We start from the raw sequence: 23,658 nt of genomic DNA on the forward strand, positions 1-23,658 counted from the left end.
TCACACGGTCTGGAATACCCCTTTGGCCAGTTTGGGTCAGCTGTCCTGGCTGTGTCCCCTCCCACCTTCTTGTGCCCCTCCAGCCTTCTTGCTGGCTGGGCATAAGAAGCTGAAAAACCCTTGACTTGGTCTAAACACTACTTATCAACAACTGAAAACATCAGTGTGTTATCAACATTCTTCTCCGACTGAACCCAAAACACGGCACTATACCAGCTACTAGAAGGAGAACTGACTCTATCCCAGCCGAAACCGGGACAATGGACTCAGTCTACTACATTACTGTAACACCATTAACGTTATGAAATACTGGTAGACCTTGGATTTGATGAAAAGTCAATTTTCTCTGTTTTATCATAACCATACATAGGGGCCGGGGTTGAAGGGCATACAAAAGTCTGATGCAAACAAGATTCTGATTGTGCATAGAGTAAAATTTACTCAAATAAAACCTTTCCCTGGAAGCAGTTAGGTAAAGAAGTCCTGAACTAGGCTTGTAAAAGGCCTCAAATACTAATGAATAAAATGCAACTGTGTTCAGTTGCTAAAAGCCTTCTGGATTTACTTCATTTTGTGAGCTTGGCCATTTCTGCATGACAACTCTATACTCTGGACAGTTCCAATATTAAAATCCATTTGTTTAAATGATTTGCTATGTTCTGATGATGAGAGAGTACGACTGCAGATCAAAGACTACGGCTACTTCTGAAAAAGCAATGAATGAAATTTTCTAAGGATTGACAAGTGTATTTTCCAAATTCTTTTGTCAGCAACAGCATGAAATTAAATGGTGTAATTTTTCTTACAGATTACCTCTGGCACCTGCAAATTTACTAAAAACACACTTCTGGCAATAACTAAAGGTTCTAAAGGTCTGAATATGTAGGAGGTTGATGAACAAAGCTGCAAATACAGCCTAAGTAATATTACCCAGTCTGCCTGTATTCATTGACCTCTTTAGCTCTGAACCATCCCAGTAAACAACTAGATTGACTGCTATGCAATACAATAAAACACATACTAAGCTTCAGCATCAACTTGTTGAATTTTAAGATACGTAATAAAAATAGGACAATAGACAGTATTTTGTATTTGTGCTTCCATAAAGGTATTTGAGTTTCTTGTAACTCATCTACTCATGAGACATATCTTAACTTTGTTTGCAGTAGCAAATGAACATAAATTAAGACATACTTTTGTACAATCCAATTATGTAATAATTTATCAAATTGTTAGGTTCCTTTGTTACCTTTTACTAGCTGTAGAAGTTGACAGCAAATTTTGTCGGCTATCTTTTTGGAAGTAACTTGAGCAAGCAAACCTCATCTCCCTTAAAATTGGATTACGTAAAATCCACAAATCCAGTTTTCAGATCAAGCAAACATGATAGACACTAACCTAAATTTCACAAAATTCTGCTATTGAAAAGATCCATGTATTGAAATGATTAATAATAATAGCAACTCTGAAGTGAAGCATCATAACTGCCAAGTCTAAGAGAAATAATCAATACGTTAACATGACAGAAAAGCCTTAAAATCCCACTTGCAAATGAATTACGATTTTTTTTAATTAAAATTCCTTTAGTGCACAATTCTTAAGAATTTAAGTCCCATAAAACTAAACTAAAAGCAAGTAACTAAAAGGAATAACTAAAAGCAAGAAGCGTACATGCCATTTCTGGACAAGGGAGAAAATCCTTAGATACTGTACTGCCAGTGCTTATTATAATAGAAAAAGACCTTACATCTCACTTCTCTTTGAAGACCTGTTTCACTGACTTTAGAGAATGCAAAATGTTACAAACACTTATGGAAGAAAAAAGAAAAAAATCTATTACATGGAAAGCATCATAACCTTATGCTTCACATACTACCAGCAGCATGCCTTAGTACAGCCATTGGAACTGACTGTCATGAACGTATATAAAATGATCTGAAAATTGACAGATTGTGACAAATGAAAGACGATAGGAAGGTCAAAGGTCAATTATTAGTAGAAATAAATTTTATTTAATAAACCAGAGACCATTAAACAGACACACAAACTAAAGACAGATTGCTGAACCCACCAGTCCTATATTACATCAGCTCTTAAGAAGTATAGAGGTCCTAAGGTGAAACAAAGAAAGAATTTCCTGAAGACAGAAATGAGACAGTAAGTTCCTCTGCAGTGTCAGATTCAAAGCTTCAGTGCTGTGGACGGAGCTGAAGGAAAGGAACCACCCTGAACTGTGGAGAATCCCTACATTTCCCACCTGATTACTCTGCTTGGATGCCTAGAAACCATACACTAATATGACAGTAGCTGAGAAGTACACTGAAGGTAAAACAGAACAAAGAATTAAGTTAAAACAGTAATCTCTTTTTAGTATATAGGCTACAGGCACTTAAAATACAGGAAGAGGGCAGACTTCAGAGGATAATGAAAAGTACACTCTATGGCTCACCTTTCCAGATGCGAAGTTATCAGGGGAAGGAAGGGAAGGAAGTCTTTCATAAACTGTTCAGATGTACAACTACATTGCTGTTCAAATTTTTTTTTTCCTTCTAGTTTCTGCTCATTTAAACAGAGATTGTTTCAAACAAGTAGATTTGAGAGGGCAAGACATGAGAAGGCTAAGCTTGCAGTTCACAGGCATTCAGAAACTGTATTAAGACTTGTACATGAAATCTCTTCTAACAGTTAAGGAGTTGATATTTGGGGGCGGGGAGGCGGTTAGTTTTTGTATTACATTGTACTTAACTTCTCTAACAAGGACCTTGCATTGAGGCTAGTATCCCTTCCTCAGAAACATTTTTATTAGGAGGTCTTGAATGGGGAAGATCATCTGAACAACTACCTAGGTGTTTTTGTTTTGCAAGACCACTCCTTCAGTTCTCATCAGAGAGAAAAGCTGGCATGTATTCTGCCTCGTTGAATTAAGAGCTACACACAGATACAACAAGGTTACATAAGGGAAGGATTCAAGTGAAAATCCAGACAGATTAATACACAGAAATTATTGTCGTGAAGTAATCCCCAATTTATATTCAAGACTAATGCATGCATTCTGCCCAACATCAACACCAAATCAGCTCCTTTAGAATTCTGCTTTCTTAGCAAAGAGCCACTATTCGAAATGCAGTTCTTTCCTCCCCAAAACACATACAAAGATGAAGTCTGGCTTATCTCCCCAAGGAACACAGTGAAACATCTGGGTGAAAAGCGATCATCTATCCCAAGGAAAAACAACTACAGCAAGAGGAAATTAAGACTGCTCAGAAAGAACAGCATTGCTTAACCAGTTTTCCTTCTTCCCTCGTTGCCTTCCAGAGTGGTTCTGAAAGGTCTCCAGTCTTACAATGGAGATGATATTACCTCTAACTCCCTGTTCAGCAAAGCAATTATAAAGCCCCTAGGCTGCTAACACTGAGAAATTACGCACAGCATAGCTCATGTATACCAAATGCATGATCATGGCAGGTTTAAGCAGTAAGAACCATTGGTTTGCAAGACGTTTTGAAGGCCCCAACACCTAGAAAAACGTTCAAAAGCATACTGGCATAGTACCTTCCCCCCACCCCTGCCAGCTTTTCCTTTTAAATAAAAAAACATGGCTCATCGAAATTCATCCCTGTAGCTGAAACACTCTTCCTTCTCACTATTGCCTCTTACTGTTTGATTTCAGTTGTACATCACAGGTGTGAAAGAAGATGCATATGGTCTATTTGTAATATATATATATAAATAATAAATATATAAATAAATATATAAATAAACTTCATTTATTAACAAACTCCTTTTTCATTTCACTTCTTAAAATGCTATAGATTTTTACATGACTGACTAAAAGCAGAAAGTGCAGCAAATTTCAGAAAGTTAAGCTCAAAAAACGAAGAAGGCTTACTTTTCTTTTGAATGATGGGGCTTTTATCCAAACAAAGATTTAGAAGTAGGGCAGGCTGCATTTCTCTAATGGACACACATTAAAAGAGTATTGCAGTGGCATACAGGAGCAGATGAGTGTAAGAAATTGTATAGACTAGCATCTTATTTATTTGACATTTCATTTCCTAAACAATGTCTTGCAAAAATCTGGACTGGTCCCCTATTGTCCCTTATGTGGAACTCCTTCTCTCCATCAACACTTCTACTTACTGTCAAACTGTTTTTAATGCCCTTTAACTGAAGGAGATCACAAATTTTGCAATCCATCTCTTTGACAACATGTAGTTGACTATTGTTTTATTTTCATTCAGAAAATGTTTTTTTCCTTTCACTGATCAAGAAAAAGAACATTTCTAATAGCCTCTTAGTCCTGTGTGGTCAGTTTGAGTGATTTAAGTATTTCTCAGTACTACAACTGACTAAGGATCATCACCCATTTACCTTCATTTCTGTACACAGTACCCATTGATAACCCCTTTCATTGCAATTCTCTTAAATTAATTTTACCTAGTGAGTTATTAATATCATCAACAAGGAAGGTTAGGGTTTTGTTTGTTTAGGTAACTGACATACACAATCCAGTTAAGCATCACATTCGTGATGTTCTTACCTCAAGCACGTACTTCTCTAAAGATCTGATGTTTTCCAGAGCCTCTGGATCCTGATGGATAACAACTACTTCTTTCAAAGGATACTGGGGAGAAGGAAGAAAAAAAACCAGAAACTTTTGTCCTTCCAACTGAAAATAAAGAACTTCAGAAGTTACTATTTATCATTTGAAGTATTTTTTTGTTGAACTCTGTTTGCTATTCCAAACCTCATTATTCAATTTCTCCAGGCTTATCCCAAAGTTACAAAGCTATTGCACATCCCAAGGTATTGATAAGAGATGTTAAGAGTTCTAACCTTTACTGGAATGGTTTTTCTGTCTCTGATTACTCGTCCAAGCTCAATAACAGACTGCAAACAAGAAACGGCACTTTCAATTTTTTTGTCGATGAGATGCTCCCTAGATTAAAAAGGAAACATTACATTGCTTCATTTTCACTGTATCTGTTTGAGCACATTGAAAACATTTTACCCCCTTCTCTGAAATTTCCTACAAGAGACCCAATTATGCCCTGTTTCGGGCAATTTGAAAAATGAACAAAGAGGGGTTTTTTCCTCTCTTTGTGGAGAAGATGATGAGGAAATAACTTGCTGAAAACAAAAAACAGAGCAATTTTTAAATCATCTTTTGTTAGCACCTCTCACAAGATAGAGATGATGGATTGAGTCATACTACCTATTCTATTAATATTCAATAAAAAGTAAGATTTACTTTAATAATATCATAAGAAGATGCAAAAAGATATTACAAACAGAATACTTAAAATGACAATGAAATGCCTATAATGTAACAAGCTCACTGGATCTCAATTTATAATCTTTTCCAGGAATTCTAGATATTTTAGCTTGATGTTTTAGACAGTCTTGTCATCCTTCCTGGCTTCATCATTTTGCCTGTCTTCATCATTTTAACACCCTTCCATTTTGAGGCAAGACAGGGTTGGGGGGGGTGCCTTTTTGGGGAGGGGGTTGGGTTGTTTGGGGGTTTTTTTGAGCAAGCTGACATTCACATCTTGTTGCAAATGTACTGGCAGCCAACGGTTCTGAAAATGTGGTTTTCTTGATTTCTTGAGTAGCTGCATAAATTGAGCAGCTCCTTAAAACTGCACAAGTGTCATACGAAGAGCAGAGGTACTGGTTCAAAAGACAATTGTGAATAAAATGAACGAAGTTGCTTGCTGTAATGTAAGCAGCAAAAGTACTGGGGTGTAAACCATGCATCCAATAAGGATTGTCCAGAAAAACAGAACTGGTAAAGCAAAACGTAAAACTGAAGTATCCCCATCTTCTGCACTAAGGCTTTGATTAAGATGTTACTACCCTTCTTGAAGCTTTTGTTCTTCCAAAAGCCAGTCTCCAGGATGGTCCTCCAAAAACTTGGAAACACGTAAATTGTGAGATAGAAAATTTTTCTCCCCGAAGGGTTCATATATTATAATGTGGCAGTATTTCAATATTACTTGCCATTACTTAACAACATTGTGGAGCCACAAAATAAGAATAGTTTTCATAGGCTGCATGCACATCTACAAAATTTAGTGCAACCAATCTGTTCAGACACTAAGCAACCAAATAACACCTCAGTGGGGCTTGTAACACAGGTATTAAGTCAAGTTCAGTTGTGAAAGCGGCCAAGTCACTTAGCTTTATCTGTACATATCCATCATACTGTTAAAGTAGTATTTTCTGTAACTGCATCAAAAACCCCGTCTCTTATTATTAACTGACAATATTGTCCTTATGCAGTCATCAGAAAAATATTCAAAGAAAAATGTAATGATGTGCTTAGCAACTCAAGGTAAAACTAAAACTTCAACAATAATTTAGTTCTGAAAACATGTCTTTTTATCTGACAAGGGGAACAATTTATACATAGGGGATCCAGTAAATTACACAAACTAGTAGCAGACAAAAATCCAAACAAAGTACAAGACAAAGAGGAAAGCCGTGCAAGCCACTCAAACACATCATATATGTTTGCACGATGCAGCAGCAAGTCAGTTAGCACTAACAGGAATAAAAACTGACTAAGCCACTATTAAACGCTGATGGTAAGTCCATGCCTGAACTAAGTTCCTGAAAATAGCTCACTATCCTTCCATTACTCCATTCTACAGGAGCTCAGAACCATTTCTGATAGCTCACTGATGAGTTTTGCATTCTTTGATTACATATTCTTTACAGCACTTTCCCAGGGAACAGAAAATCAGCACCATCATTATGTCAATCTCAAACTCCTTGTTGCAGTAACTCTCACTATTAAAGCTATCAGAAAGAACACGCACCTTCCTCAAAGGATATAGTATCCATAAAAGAAACACCATTACTAGAAGATTTAAATTTTCAAACTGGCACGTAAAGTATCAAGGTCAGCTCCCTTGTCCTTGAGGGTTTTCAAATTGAGCTGCAATGCAAAAGGAAAGCTTGCTTCTCTCACATTCAGTGACTAACAGCAGACTGCAGTGCAGGTACTAACTTAATAGTTAATCCACTAACATAGCACCAAGGCACTAATGAGCAACTGACTACTGTAATACTAGTGCCTCCCTGGACTGGGGGGGGGGAAGAAAAAAACAAACAAACAGAAAGAACCCCACAAAACCCAAAACAAAACAACTTCAGTTGTCAAGTTCTACCTGGGTTGATTTGATACTATGGATAACCCAGAGTGTATGTCCAGTACAACCAACCATCATGGCCCCAAACCTTTTTGAGACACACTGGCACTTACAGAAAAACCCTCCCCCATCAGCATCCAAAGAAACTATCTGTACGATGTACCCCCTTATAAGGAAGTGGCAATCTCTCGTCAATGGTCTAAATTCTTGATCTGAAGCCAAAACAACTCCCTCTGCTGGCTCCTTATGCGATCCATACAAAACAATAATTCCAGACCACATGGGTCTGGCATCAGCATTCACTACGAAAGGCCTAGAGATGGGGGGATGCACACATACTTGCAAATGTAGGGTCCACAAGAAAGTTTTATAATCCTTTTGGGCCCTTCACAGGTAGGCATTATAGCTTCTAGTCAGTGCACATTTTGAAGAGTAAAAAGGATATTCCTTGCCCACCATGAGAAAAAAACATTGAGTTGAGAACATGCATTCTCCCTAATTGTTTTCCTTTCTATCTATAATCCTTTAACCTAGCACAAGTCTACTGCCTAAATGTGGAAGGAAAATTCCCAGCTAACATTGAGAGTGGGGTGTGAAGCATACTGCTAGTGAAATGTTCTCCTACAGCAAAGAGACTAACGTTAATCAGAGCTTAATCAAAACTTAAACATTTTTTGCTTATAGAAAATAATGTTATCATACTAAAATTCTCCCTGAGGCGAAGGAATATTCACGTTATTAAAGCAGCTTGTTTTCTTGTTATGCAAAACAGTTTAAAACACAAGTAAGTGAAGGAGCACTGTTCTGTGAAAGGAAAAAAAAAACACAACAGCCAAACCAACAACAACCAACCAAAATCCAACCAAACCAAAACCCCTTTTTGCCACATAACGGCTGTCCCTTACCTCACTTGGGGAAGCATGAGGTAGTGGATGCTTTCAGTATTCTTTTCCTGAACTGAGGCTGGATCAATAAGTGTCTTCAGATTCTGGTACATCAGCTCAGTGATAAACGGAGTATATGGTGCCTGTAATGTTGCATTCAATCATCATCTTTTCTTTATTGTTTGTATATTATGAATCAGTAATACTTATGAATTGCATAAGGACAGTTCAGCAAAACCAATCCTTATACAGTGTCTTCAATGCAGAACTGGGATGTTATTCAAAATGCAGACTGAAATAAATTATTAAATTGCTACTATTTATTCATCCCCTTCCTGATATTTACATGTTACTTTCAGGCATCAGATAAGAAATCATAATGTCTCTTTATCAGACAGGTGGTATTCGATACCGTAATAGTACCATGGGGCAGATAAGCAACTAAAGGGGGAAGTGGAAAATGAACTGTGCTACACAAATCAGTAGCAGTATGTTTTTTCTCCCCATGTGTTCAGTCTGTGTATCCCTAGTTTCTATGGTCAGCTTAGACACAAAGATGCATGCTTTCAGATTAACTATGTTAAAAATGTCAAACAGTTATAGTGGGCTGTAATTCCCTTACCATAAGTCTGCACATGGAGAACAAAACACTAAACAAGGTTTCCAAGGCCATAATGCAGTCTTCAGTTCCATTCTCACCCTATTTGAAAAAATCACCAAGAAAAAAACAACAACTGCAATATTAGGATCAGTAAGTGCACTTCGATAAACCTCAAAAATTTCCTATGTTAATGCAATAAACTGGTTTTCCAAACTGTATTCATTTTGCTCAATCCCATCCAGCAAATGAAATAGAATTACTGGGCATTTTGTTTGGTTGTTTTTCCTCATAAAGCAAAGAGGAGGAAAAAACGTTAACTTCTCATTCCCACTATCAGGTACAAAGTGATATAATTTAAAATGCAGCATAAAGATTTTGTGTAACACCATGAAGCTGCTATGCATTAAATTAACATAGACTACTAGGATTTTGTTTACAGTACAAGATTGCAGAAGCAGATACCTACCTTTAGTCTTCTGCGATTCATTCTAACATACCAGTTGGTCAGAATATCAACAAACTTCACTAATCGAGGGACTACAGTGTACAGCCTGTAAGCTAGAAGGAAAAATGTTCACTGTAGTTAACATTCACCCTCTCCATCAAGCTCCTCGCTTAAAGAAATACATTATCATTTGTAGCTCTGGTGTTAAACATAAAACTGGACCAGAAGCACATGTGTTAGTAAGATCAAAAAGGTGACTAGACATACTATTATGTTAAAAACATATTTTGAAATTGCACATGTCATCAATTCTCATGCTTCAAGACAAACACATCTACCACCAAACTGCTTCCCTAATCCTACACAAACATGCATTATGGAAGCCTTATGCTTTTATCTGACTCGTAAAGAGGATAGTGGATAAGAGACTATTAATCGCAAAGGATTTGGCAAATCCTAGATTTGCACATGCTGTAAATACAGCCAAGTCACTTGAAGTTTAACAGAAATTATTGCAGAATCATACAATAAAATTTTATTAATTACGGCCCATGGCTTCTTTTTTGTTCACCAGATTTAAAATGAGACACTTATTTCAATCAATTCTCCCTGAATTAATTCCAATTTTTTATTATTTTTTCTAAGTAACACAGAAGGCTAAAAGAATGTAAGGTTAACAGCAAGCCTGACGAGGTAAGAAGATAAACATAGCTGTATTTTCAAGTTCTGTGTAACTTAAAAGCATGGAGGACTGCCAACAGAAAAAAGAAGGTCATCACAAGCATCACTATGCAACTGGGAAAACAAATTTCAGTTGTTTGTGAGAGAACTGGGGGTGTGGGGATGGACCTTAAATAGGACTCAGTTTTCTAAGGAAAAACTTGTATATAACTTCTCTAAAAGCAAAGAGCTTTTTGATCTCTATTCTGAATCAGTTTCATTAATCAAGCAGCTATCTAATAAAACAGATCTTTGGTTTAAAAGCTCCACCACATTTTTCATTGCCTTTTCTAAAATGGAAGTGTTTTTAAAGGCAGAACACTGGTATTTAAACCTAAAAAGCAAATGCTCAGAAGATTCATGCCATGATGGGGAAGACATTATTTCTGTGGGAATTTGTATTCCTAAAAAATTCCCAGCTCTCTTCTAGCTATTCACTATCTAGTTAGGAGACTGGTTAAAAACAAATTTAAAAAAACACCCTTCAGGGATAGTATATCTTTAACAAGAGATTCAAGTTAGCCTGGAAACATGCATTTCTCCCCTCAATGCTGTAATCCCAGTTCATAAACCGAATCATGAAATCTTACTTTTTCATGTCTCAAGAAAAAGGCATGCATATACATGGCCACACACATGCACAGAGACACACATACTCTTCTTTCAATTTCAGTCATCAGGAGAAAAGTTGTTTTGTAAAATAATTTCTTGTATTGGGCACTTAAGTAAGGAAAAAAGCATAATAAGGCTTACTGGTTTTAAATACAGCATTCTAACCCCCCTTACACACAGAGGATTGTTTGCCCTATTACTTTCCATAATATCTTCCCAATATCTTACTACTTGCCCTATTTATCAAAGGGTCCAAACCCCAAAATTTTCCATCATAAAAGATGAGGTTTAGTGGCAAAACTATACTACTATTCAGTAGCTAACAATTCATTTGGATAAGTGTGTTATTATCAAAGTGAAGCTAAGTTAGCTGTACCAGCTGCTGCTGAAGAGGTTATTGGCACGCATCTACCTAACTTGCAGCGCTTCTGAAGACAGTGTCTACAGCTCCAGTTTTGGGCACCTAATAAACCAGAGATAACACCCAACAGCAAAAACCCTCTTACAAATAGCCATGTGTATGGTTTCAACACATTTAACTATTGCCAATTTTCCATGAATAATTGAAATGATGCTGCTTTGATACGTGTTGTCTCCTTTTGCTCCAATCGCGTATGTTCTAGGAAGTCAAAAGCTCTCCCCAGGCCAGGATTAGCAGAGGGTTGTTAATGCCTTTCTGAAGTCTTCCTAGGTTCCCTAAAGCATCCCAAAGTTGGAGTGTGCACAGGTATGTTTCCCTTCCCACCCTCGGTCTAGTCAAGTGAGGTCAATACTAAACTGACAGGGACTCCCTTTAGGCTGAAATACTGCTGGCTATTCAAGCTACTAGTAGAAACTGGGGCAGAATTAACATAAGTTTTACTTAATGGAAACATTTTTCTAGAGGCAGGCAATCGGTGTAAAATTTAGCTCTGCTATAAAATACACTCGATTAAATGGAAGCAGCTAAACTCAATTGCAACATTTTTCCGGTTAGTGGTGTCTCCTTGCCATTTAGAGTTTCAAGCCTGTGTGTTCTTACACAGGGTCACACACAGCGGCAGGAACAGCACATCAGAGTGCAGACTGCGCCATTTCTTTGACAGATAGTGCCCGTGTATCACATCAGCACCACTGCCTCAGCTATGCTTTAGACATGGCAGAAGCAACAATTTTTTTTTTTTTTTTTTTTTTTTAAACATCTTACAGGTAACAGAGTTGTATGGCATTAGTTGGCGAACACAATCATTTATTTTTGCTCACATCATGCCACATCTACAACAGCTTCTGCATTTGTTTATTATTTTTTCATTATTATGATTATTTTCAAAATCTTGGGTTCTAAAATGAAGCTTGTGTAGTATATTTATTGCCTTTACCTAGCATTTGAGTTTATCAGTCACTATTATAATCTTCCCTTGCCTCTTCCTGACATTTTTCCTACTTCAAGTCATATGAAGTAGAAAATCTGTAAAAAAAAAAATCCCAAACTAGTTTAAGAGATTAGCACAAGAGTATCATGTCGCAGTACACAAATTTACTGCACCTCATTAATGTCTGACTGAATTCAGAGTTTATGCAGAAAAATAAATTGAAAAATCCTGTTTATTAATCATTTCCAAATGAGATTTGTCACCCATTTGATGAGCACATCCTGTTATCTTCATCTAACACAAGACAATAGCGTTTAATACCAACACACAGTCTTGAAAGTCTTTACATTGTAATTTTCCAACAGGAATTTTCTTCTCCTGCTTGGAAGGATCTTCTTGCTTTTTAAAGAAGTCAGCTGACACATGCCTTTTTATTAGCTTCATCTTCCTCTGAGAAATCCAGAGCAGCAAATTCAAGTTTCTACCCCCATACTCACCTTCCTGCAAATACTATTTCTGTTTAAACCATGCACTAATCCAAGATCCCAGGTACACATTCACAAAAGAATTTTCCACTATCCCTCAAAGTATTTTCCTTTTTACATGCAGTGTGTAAACTTGCATAGGCTCTGCCTATTTCTGTTTGGCAACACATGAAACTCACACACCACCATCAAATTTCAAGGACAAAACTTCTATGAAGAAGCCGCATTTTCATTAACAACAGCCAACTTTTATCATGTTTTTTGTTTTGGTAGTTTGAGGATTCTTTCTTCCTTTAATGAAATGTTATTCGATGACCTCACCTGAATTTTGTTATTACCAAAATGACCTGCTTTATCTACTGTAGCAAGGTAAACTCACCTTACTGGTCTTAGTGAGAGTGAACTTCATGCCAGTCTAAGAGGGAGACTGAGATACAAGAGATGACTGAAGCAGAGGAGGACTGACCTGTGTCCTCATAAACTCAGATCTGGCATTTAGCTGTTTCCTCATTATCTATTATCCCACTAATACCTTCCTTCCCCTAGCTCAAGCACACCTGCAGAAAGCTTCTAAAAATTCTTCCGAGGACACAGGGGGGATTGTTAGTTTATCCATAAACAGGAACTACAACAGCAAAAGCCACCTTCTTTCCAATATCTAGGTTTCTAGTGCCCTTCAAGGCACCAAATCCCATTGTGACTTTATCTGTAAGTTTGTAAGCTTACTGGATCGCACCAGTTACTTCAGGGGGCTCTTGCAGCACCTTCTCTTTGCAATTAATATTGTCTTAATATAGTGTGAGCATTGAGAGGTATGGGATGATGAAAAAAGAAAACATGCAGGAAGAAAAACAAGGAGAGTATCTTCTTACAGCTATGCAATATCCTAATGCTATTCCATCCTGCTGCACACACTCCCAATACTATTACAAAGCAACCCTCTCCATGGAACTATGCAGGGGAAAATTTATTCCCCGTGCTCATGTACCTCTCAAAATTATTTTATTTAGCTGTGTCCTGGGTTCAGCTGGGATAGAGTTAATTTTTTTTTACAGGAACCTGGGAGGTGGGGGGCATAGCCGGGGCAGCTGACCTGAACTGGCCAAGGAGCTATTCCATACCATGTGACATCATGCTCAGTATATAAATGGGGAGCGGGCCGGGGGGTGGGCGCTTCTTTTCGGTGGGGGAAGTGGCAGAGCGTCGGGTCCCGGGTGGTGAGCAGTTGCACTGTGCATCACTCTTTTTGTATACTTTTTCATTAGTACCATTGTTGTTGTTGCAATTTCTTTGTGTTGTTCCAGTAAACTGCCTTTATCTCAACCCTCGAGGTTCCAGGTTTGTTTTTTTTCCTCTCCTCCGTCTTCCCCCCATCCCACCGGAGGGGGGGGGCAGGAGGAGTGAGCGAGCGGCCGCGTGGTCCTTTGTTACCAGCTGGGCTGAAACCACGACAAGCTGACTTGAGCATTGCCCATTTTATCCTTTTTTTACAGCATCCCCAAATTCTATTTGGCTTCCTTTTCACTGCTGTCTTTCAGTTACTATTATAATATTATTAATTGCTCCAAGCACTGCAGATGTTGTTACAGCAACAAGCTACGTCACTGAGCTCATAGGATTAGCCGTGACAAAAAAACCCTCATCACTTTTTGAAAACTCATGAACAAGCATAGCAAAATCTGTATTAACACCCATGAAAGCAGCATTCCATGTATTATGGTAGCTGGTTAAAGATTTCCTTCCTTTTATCTGAACTGTAAGTCTCATGTGGAATCTGGAAATCTCTGGACGAAATGGCTAGTTCTCTAATCAAAAATTAAACACCCATACACACACCCAACCAAACATGTGCATACCTGCCATTTCAGCTTTGAAGAACTGAATGAGTGATTGGGTGAAAGAAAGAATCCATTTATCCATGATGTTATTGCTCTCCTTAACTGTGTTCTCATTGTAAAGGAATTCTCTTCCCTCATCCTATCATCAACATAAAAACACAAAACACATTTTCAGGTCATAAGAGTATATATTCAAACCTCTATATCGAATCACCTGTCAGCCACTAATATTTTGTCACCTTCACTGTGTTACACTGGTTTCCTAAGGGAGAACATTAAATTCCACAAACAAGTATGTAAGAGAAATAGCTAAGGAAAACCTGACTCCCACTGCTGCTGATTTCACCACACCTTCAACTACAAAGGAGGCCACTTATTTGGATCTGGTAAACCAGATAAAAAGTAGTACAGCACACAATGGTATGCAGTCGTTCTTTCCCTGTTTGCAGTCTAAGTCATAGCTTCCAGACAGAGGGTAGGACTCTTGAATTTACATAAATCCCTCATCTAGGAGGATCTGAAGCATTTACAAGAAATGTACTATGAAGATGAATTCTATTCAGGGAAAGTGTATATAAACAATATAATTATTTTTTAAGAGCATGTAACAATTTCAACAGATTAAAACATAGAAGAACCTAACAACCTGAAAAAACAGGTGGAGTTTTTAGGCATCCAACATGCCTACAGTGGATTTTGTTGCATTCCAGCATGCTGATGTTTGCACCCATCTGAGACATTTCATAACACTTTGCTGATTCTGTAGAGCATTGCAAGCAAGACCACAAGTAATCTGTATTGGCTTTGTGTGGCAAGGTTTTGGTAGCGGGGGGGGCTACAGAGGTGGCTTCTGTGAGAAGCTGCTGGAAGCTTCCCCTGTGTCCGACAGAGCCAATACCAGCCGGCTCCAAGATGGACCCACCGCTGGCCAAGGCCGAGCCCATCAGCGACGGTGGTAGCGCCACTGTGATAACATACTTAAGGAAAAAAAGTTGCTGGGGCACAGAAGCTGCAGCCGGAGAGAGAAGTGAGAACATGTGAGAGAACCCTGTGGACACCAAGGTCAGTGCAGAAGGAGGGGGAGGAGATGCTCCAGGTGCCGGAGCAGAGATTCCCCTACAGCCCGTGGTGATGAAGACCATGGTGAGGCAGGCTGTCCTCCTGCAGCCCAGGGAGGTCCATGGTGGAGCAGATCTCCACCTGCAGCCCGGGGAAGACCCCATGCCAGAGCAGGTGCGTGCCTGAAGAAGGCTGTGACCCCGTGGGAAGCCCACGCTGGCTCCTGGCAGGACCTGCGGCCCTGCGGAGAGAGGAGCCCACACTGGAGCAGGCTGTGCCTGAAGGACTGCAGCCCGTGGAAGGGACCCACGCTGGAGCAGTTCGTGAAGAACTGCAGCCTGTGGAAGGGACCCACGTTGGAGAAGTTCATGGAGAACTGTCTCCCATGGGAGGGACCCCACATTGGAGCAGGGGAAGAGTGTGAGAAGTCCTGCCCCTGAAGAGGAAGGAACAGCAGAGACGACATATGATGAACTGACCACAACCCCCATTCCCCATCCCCCTGCACCGCTGGGGGGAGGAGGTGGAGAAAACTGGGAGTGGAGTTCAGCCTGGAAAGGAGGGAGGGGTGGGGGGAAGGTGTTTTAGGATTTGCTTTTACTTCTCATTATCCTACTCTGGTTTGATTGGCAATAAATTAAGTTAATTTTCCCCAAGTTGAGTCTGTTTTGCCCATGACGGTAACTGGCGAGTGATCTCTCCCTGTCCTTATCTCAACCCACGAGCCTTTCATTGTATTTTCTCTCCCCCGTCCAGCTGAGGAGGGCAGTGATAGAGCAGCTCTGGGGGGCACTTGGCATCCAGACAGGTGTCAACCCACCACATAAGCACACTTGTCGGAGCCTACCGTCTGACTCTTTACCATGTGAATGTTCTTATCACTGGTTGAAAACAGGGCGTTTGTTTGGTTTGCGTTTTGTTGGGTTTCCCCCCCCCCCGATTTACAAACAGTATTTAACATCTGGTTTTAAGAGTCTTTGGACTTTCCCTTCCTTCAGAGTCCAGATGAAAAAAATCTGTTTGGATTATTCAACCCCGTAATTATGCATCCACTTCCATAGTATAAAGGAGAAGATACTCAGGAAGGAAATGCATCTGCATACCCAGAAGTGCAGCAGTCCCAGTGTGAGGTCAGCAATCATTTTACCAACTACAGTTACTGTGGTAATTACAGTAAGCATAAAATTATTATTAGACTTTATCCAGGACACTGGGATTATAGTTCTTCTCTTGCAGGAGACAGAATACAATGAAAAAGTTGTTTAAGCCTGTGCATGAAATCTAATTTAAGCACTATCACCTCCAATAGCACATTCTTTTGCCTAATATGGTGCATAGGAATGGTTTCACTATCTATTTAGAAAGAAAAATGACATCTGCTGAATTACCAAAACTATCTGCCTAAGCACCTGGATTTTCCACTGGGGTCTTCCATCCCCAATTTGGCTGATCTTGCAAGATTTAATGGGATCACAGCAAAAAGCTGCAAAGCACACTTTAGATAAGTTAAAGGTCAAACAGGAAAAATTGAGGTATATTTTTGGGGCAATGCGTAAGTTTGTCTGATGAATGCTGTCTAGGGATCCTAAGAAAAGATTTGTTAAATATTAGGATCTGAAGTTACCAGACTTTCTTCCCAAAAGGGGTTGTTAAAAAGATAAAACTACTTAAATAAGTCAGCTATTTACTGCACTATTTATTGAAGTCAGCTGCCTTTATTGCTTCAAATGGCAGCTCTCCACAGTGATTAGGCTGCTACTGTAATTCCATGTGTAGTACAAGGTTTGAACTTTTTTGCTTAGTTCTCACTCTCCCATAAAAGTCTGCACTAACAAGTGGTAGCCTTCTATCATTAATCTCAGCTGACAGATTAAAATTGGTTTCAACAGAAACTATACAATATAGACATAAAATCTTCAGTTTAAATGAAAAATTACTATAAGAAAGGAATTTCAATCTTGCTTTCATTCTGAAAGTATAGAAACTCATGTCACTCATCCAGCATTTTTTAGTCAACTTCAAATGTAATCTACAAGTCTAAAGCATTATTGCTTTTATGATGGTTTACCTTTCTTTCCATTTCATTTCTTCATTTTTTTTCTAAGTTGTATTTAAATTTAACTTTTAAAAAATTAACTGTCATGTTACAGAAGGCAATTTGCTTGCTGTGGCTAATGTATTCAGTATTGAGTATTCCCAAGTTAAACATTTTTATGCAGATTCATAATTAAACTTACAGTAAATGAGTTAGCTCAAGAAATTGTCACAGCAGCTGCTACTGAAAATAACTTTCTCTTCATTACTTATTTGCGGTTCTATTTGTGTTAAATCTGTATGCTATTAAGCAATGTTCTCAGCGCAGCGTTATTTGCAGTCCAGACGCCATCCTCCGACAGCATCTTGCCTGTGATGTAGCCATGACTGACTACATGACGTAGGGTAACAGCAAAGAAAAAGCCGCAGCAGCACTCAAGGCAGTATTAGTGACACCTACTGCCTCCAAGCTACTACACAAACACTGATAAGGCAATTACTAGAAAACCAACAAGGCTTTGTATGTTCATTTCAGACTGATTCCCTCGAGTACATATGGTACGTGGCTTTTAACTGGTGTTCCCAGCAAGGTGACTAGCAGCAGATAATCACTTAGTACGCATTAACCCCACAAACTCAAAGTCCCTACCTTGTTCTCTAATTTCAAGAGTATGAACGCAATAGCACCACATTTATCTCAAATAAAAGGGAATCAAGAGCACCCTAACCTGAGAAATGATAGCTGTTATGTCTTGACAGTCCCCTACCTTCCACTCCTCCTTTCGATATAATAATAAGCTTGGTCAAGAAGAGAAAGATGCAGGTGATTATAGCTTTATAAAACAGGGTACAAACAGCAAATAACACAGAAATTAACAGTAAGTATATACAACCTGATCTAACTTTGAAGTCAGCCTTGCTTTGAACAAGGAGGTAAAGATCAGATGACCTCCAGAGTCCAGACCTCCCTTCCAAACTAAATTTCTCTACAATGCTAATTCACTCTAACAGTGGAAAAAGCACAAAGCCCCTTCCACTTTGCTTTTCCACACTCGAGAGATCTGTACCTGATGTTGCAGGATCTGAACATTCTGAACAAGAAAGCGATATGCATTGTACCAGGGCAGGAAGACATCCTTCAGTATATCCCTTACTCCTTCCTCCTTAAATCTCAGGTTTTCTGCTCTTACCACAGGAGAATTGATCAGGTATAATCTGCAAAATAAGAACACAATACTTAAAAGCTTAAAAATGCATACACTGAGAGAAATGCACTTAAACATACAGTAAACCCTAGAGAGCTGCATAGCAAGAGAAAGATACCCAAGGGAGCAGTTTCACACTAAGGACTCTAAGGAAGACAGTACTGTAAGCATGCAACATATTGAACATATGACAATTTACTTCCCAGTGCTACAGGATTATTTTTATGATACTGCATATGGAATTGGAATTCAAATTTTTTTTTACTCTAGAATAATTTTAATAGTTAGCTGAAGTGATAACACATGCTCAGATGCTATCACAGTATAAAACAAGCAGTGGATACATGGAATTAGTATTCATCTTCAGAATGGGACCTATTGTTTCGGTAATATTTTGAATTCCTTAACAATGACACATTACCTTTCTACTCAGTCTAGTTAATTTTTTCAATTATAAAAACCTTTGGGCCCATTGCAAACATAAGACTACGGAGCAAGGCAAAACAGGCAAATCAAAGTAAAAGAGCAGAAATTAACATTTTCAAGAAAAAGAGCCCCAAAACAGGACAAAGGATGTACCTCCTACCAAGACAAATGTGCCTCAGCTCCAGAAACAGCTCTGAAAGAGCAAAGTGGAGGATTCAGGTGATGCTGACTACTTCTATCAGAAGCAGCCCCTCACAGAATCATGCCCACCTCAGCCAAGAGGGTTCATCTATACATGAATATCCACCCTGTCTAGGGAGATCCTCCTCTGGTCAGTCTCTCTCAAGCTAACAGTTCCTCATTTCAGACAGAAAGACACGTCCCCCAGCTTCCTTGCTGGCTGCAAGTTCACAAAAAAATCATCTTTATACTTTATCCCATCTTCTTCCCTGAACAAATACTCTGTCTACAGAGACAAACTGGTATCTATCAAGTTAACTCAAAAAGAAACCAGATCTTACTCAGGTATCAAAAAAACGTGAATACAAACTTGATTTAAATACACTTAATTTAATTTTCCAAACATGAAAAACAAATCAAATGTTTATTTTAAATATTGTGGCATTTCTCAACAGAATTTATCAACTCATTTTCTCACATTTTATCAACTTTTAAAATCATGATTCTAAACTAATATATCTTTATAGGCACTTCCTTTAGGAGGCTTTAAAATCTTAATGGGGTTTGACACAGCACATTCAAGAATACCAGCCCATAAATTCTTCAGGAGACGGCTTGTTGCATAAGATGAATACATAAAAATAGAGCTGCAAGAGTAAACAGACAGTAATGCAGCACAGAAATGGGCATTTTCACTACTGTATTGGGAAGGAAAAAAAAAAAGTCTTTTTAAACATGATATCTGAATTCAAATTATAAATTTACAAAAGTACAGAAGAGTTACGCATGATAATGAACCAGTAAGTCCTTAAATGAAACTAGAATTTATAAGTATATATTTAAACCAACCCTCCTGTCACAATTATTTATGTGCTTATTACTCATTAATTTATTTCAGAAGTCAAACGTAACTTTGGTCTGAATACGAGAGCTGGTCTGGCCCTAGGGCACACCAGGATACTCCAGGCTTCTCACCAGTTTAGGACTTACCTAGAATAATGACCACTTCAAATTGCCTCCACTGTTTTCCTCCTGAGGGGGTAGCAATGCAAGCTAATCAGAACTATGAAGGATGCGTTAAATTGCTCCTCCGCACCCACCTCAGCAGCACTTGCTGCAGAATCTATCAGAAGTCTTGTTAAAACAGCTCTTAGCATGAGAAATTGAAGCCAATGTAGTGCTCTCAGGCTACAGTTTTGGGGTTGGGTTGTTTTGTTTTTTAACATAGCAGCCCTACAGTGCCTTACCATATGTAAATGTTAAAAGAATAGTAATTTCCCAAATTATTCCAATGCAAAGATTGGAATCTATCTTACATCTATCCTACGGAAAGAGAAATAAGGCACCTGATAAAGGGATAGTTCCATCAGTTTAGTTACACCTAGTGATATTACCCATTGGGCAGAAAATAAAACCTTCCTCAAATCAAACCAGTATTATCAAGTTTTCTAACACTATGAGAAACAATAAAGTAACCTCCTTTCCATCTCTCTAAAACAGTAGTCTGTGGCATTATGTTATTTCTTCTGCATTTTAAGAACAAATTGAGAAGAGAATGTAACACATCACTTCTAACAGCAACACCTACCCTCAGGATACCTGAAATCAAACATCTTGTAAATACTATGACCAACAGATTCTCTTTCTGACATACTTCAACTTTGACAGCTACCCAATCCAAGTCATAGGTCTTAGGAATATTAAAATATAAATGTTTTTGACAATTCTTGCAGATTTCATACAGGATTCAAGTTTCAGAAAGTCCGAAGTTGGATTTTTAAGTTTACTGTGCTGTTATTTCTTCTGTTTGCCCTTTCCATTCAATTCCATATTCATTTAAACAACTTACATGTATATTTTCTGCTGATCTATTTATCAAGATACTGCTGAGAATACTTCAAAGGTGTAGTTAAAAAAAAAAAATATATATACATACTGCAAAAGCTAAAGTAACTCTGCAGGGAAACAGTGCCAAGGAGAAAAACTCAGTTGTAGCTTTTTCTATAAACAGAACACATCAAGCACTTCAGTGAATAAGCAGAGACAACTGAATCGCAGAGCTCCTTCCATAAACGAACCTAGTCTGCAATGCTTTTTACTCTCTATGTGGGTGTATGTATAAATAAATGTGACATTAAAGAATGAGTACACAGGCAGAAAAATGAATTAGCTTTTCAGAGATTAAAAAAAGCTGAATAATTGAAATGTAACTTCTGGTGGTTTAGATTTTTGGCTTTGTTTTATAAAGAAGGCAGATGTTTGGGGTTTTTTCAACATCACCAGCAATTTAAAAATCTCCAGTATGAGTAACTCCGACCCTTTTCACTCATATTGTTCCAGCTACCAATTCACTGATATTCTGCTAATACACCTTGATTATTTGTACAGAACAATCTTGATTAAATTTAAGAAATCCACCCAACTGTCCATTGTAAACATATATGAGAAGATAATTTACTAGGTCTTTTAAATGCTAAAGCTTGAAACAATAAGGAACTTCACATCTATTTTTTTTAAATTATATAGAACAAGCAACAACCATCTTTCTCAGATAAACAAAAAACCCACGGTACACCAAGCTTTCATTCAGCCCAATCATTACCACGTATAGTTGTAACATACAATTCAATGTGTGTGATAGTTTCAGGTTTTCTTATATATAGCAAGAATTACAGGGCTCTTGAGAAATGCATAAGTAGTGTACTCCCGCAGTCATTAAAATGTCTTTATTGTACCTTTACCTCAAGGTATCACTTCATGCATGTAGTTAATGCATCTAGCCAAAGTACCAGGAAACTGCATAATTACGTTTATATATCAGTATAATTTTAGTGAAACACTTGAACTGTGTTTAATATCTGACCAGGACAATTTATATATACACATTAGGCTGCTCCACTTTTGCTTTTCTGGTTTCACTACTATTAGGTACATACTGTATTCTTATGCTTTCTCTTTAGCAAATGTGGAGTATAAGCAGCAAACAAAAATTTCTGTGTATTACACAGTAATCTTTCCCTAAAATAACAATTTAACAATAAACTAATAGTATGGCTCTCAAAGATTTTATTCAAATTTTCACTGGGTCATCTCAGACTATTAGCTGCAAGAGCAGACGGTGCTGGTTCGAGTGGAAGCATTCAGCATGTCAGCTTTGGTTGTACCAGCCTTGAGGGAGATAAGACAAGAGTACAGAAAGGCCAGGCACTGTAACTATTGCCAGTTCTTTTGAGTCATCCACTCTTTCAGCTATTTGGCTGCCATAGTGGTCTAGAAGTTTCTAAAATTAACTTTCTTCCTACTGCTAATTGTCAAAAACCCATAAGCAGCCCTCCTGGTATATGTCTGCTATGAACAGAAAGCTAACATATCAGATTGTACATTAATTGAAGAAATCCTACCTTAGTGCATCAGCTCCATAACTATTTACAATACTCATTGGATCAGGATAATTCTTCTTCCTTTTGCTCATTTTTTGGCCATCACTAGAAAATATCAGAATGTAAGCATAAATTCCCCAAATTCTTGTAATACATGGATAAAGAAAAAAGGCATTTCAAATTCAGTTTAATTTTCCTGTCCTATTATGTTCTTAGTAGCATGGACATGATTATATATTAGCACATCATTTCAGTATGACTGTTGAACCCATGAGAGCAACTAAACAAAAAACCAAAAACCAACCAACCAAACAAAAAAACTCCCACCAAAACCCAACCCAAGAGGCTCCCAAGTTACAAATCTAAGCTGGAAATCTGTCTTTCCTACCAAAGCTGAGGGAAGATGCACTTGTTTTGAATCCAGCCCACTGGCAAAGCTTTATTAGAAAATAAAGGGAAACAAATATAATTAACTTATTTAAAATTACATCTAGAGCTACATTTATAATCCCTTTTACTCTCCATAACAATTATCATTTATTTTCTATTCTTTCCTATTCTGACTTGTTACTCATTTTCTCTTTCTCTCTAGGAAGGACTAATCCTGCTGGGAAAAACCTAGTGCAACAGATTGCTGGGATGTATAAACCTCACACTCTCAGGTGCCTCTTACCTCCTGCAACATCGATATCTCCCTGACAAGTCTTAACGGCTCCAAAGTCCATTTCAGATTTAATTTACAATTTGCAGGGACTTATCTGAAATATTCTTTGACTAAAAATCTGTTCAGGGGAGAACTGACTAACATACCAACCTGGCAAGAACAAGGCCATTCACAATTACATTCTTGAAAGGAGGCCTTCCAAAAAGAGCAGTGGACAGCACCAGCAAAGTGTAGAACCTGAAACAAGAGACAACGTAAACATGACTTTCTAAATACGCCAAGCTAAAGTCTGCATGTCCTCCATTACAAAAGAAAATTTTCATTATGGTATTTTACTCTAGCAAAGTTAAATTTTAAGTATGTGGAACATTTATGTGGCAAAGTCCCAGAAGAGGAGCTTATTGTAAGTAGACCTTTTTCCTCTTTGTAACATATTGTGCTGTTTGCTCAGCTGTGATCTACTAGTCCAAGAAGGCTGAAAAATTGTAATAGTAAGCATTAGGAAAGTTGTGAAGACGAAAATTGTAGCATTTTCCTCTTTACAATACAGAAAAGAGAACCCTGTCCCTGAACAAGCTCCCCATTTGCTCACTGTAAACCTCTGAACACAGAATCA

The 23,658-nt window shown here is 38.1% G+C and overlaps 1 protein-coding gene across 2 annotated transcripts in view; it reads right to left on the reverse strand.

The window, feature by feature from the left end:
- The window catches only part of IARS (isoleucyl-tRNA synthetase), a 110,667-nt gene that overhangs the window by 24,637 nt on the left and 62,372 nt on the right, over nucleotides 1-23,658 (reverse strand). For both annotated transcript variants that reach the window (XM_010584465.1, XM_010584464.1), the window contains 9 exons: nucleotides 23,193-23,279; nucleotides 22,400-22,483; nucleotides 18,255-18,402; nucleotides 14,113-14,233; nucleotides 9,109-9,200; nucleotides 8,664-8,741; nucleotides 8,063-8,184; nucleotides 4,837-4,939; nucleotides 4,541-4,624 (listed from right to left, as the gene is read on the reverse strand). In XM_010584465.1, coding sequence (XP_010582767.1) covers nucleotides 4,541-4,624; nucleotides 4,837-4,939; nucleotides 8,063-8,184; nucleotides 8,664-8,741; nucleotides 9,109-9,200; nucleotides 14,113-14,233; nucleotides 18,255-18,402; nucleotides 22,400-22,483; nucleotides 23,193-23,279 — 919 coding nt within the window. The remainder of the gene's footprint in view (nucleotides 1-4,540; nucleotides 4,625-4,836; nucleotides 4,940-8,062; nucleotides 8,185-8,663; nucleotides 8,742-9,108; nucleotides 9,201-14,112; nucleotides 14,234-18,254; nucleotides 18,403-22,399; nucleotides 22,484-23,192; nucleotides 23,280-23,658) is intronic.

Source organism: Haliaeetus leucocephalus, unplaced genomic scaffold (genome assembly GCF_000737465.1).
Source record: "Haliaeetus leucocephalus isolate CR32 unplaced genomic scaffold, Haliaeetus_leucocephalus-4.0 Scaffold984, whole genome shotgun sequence".
Classification (NCBI taxonomy): Eukaryota; Metazoa; Chordata; class Aves; order Accipitriformes; family Accipitridae; genus Haliaeetus; species Haliaeetus leucocephalus.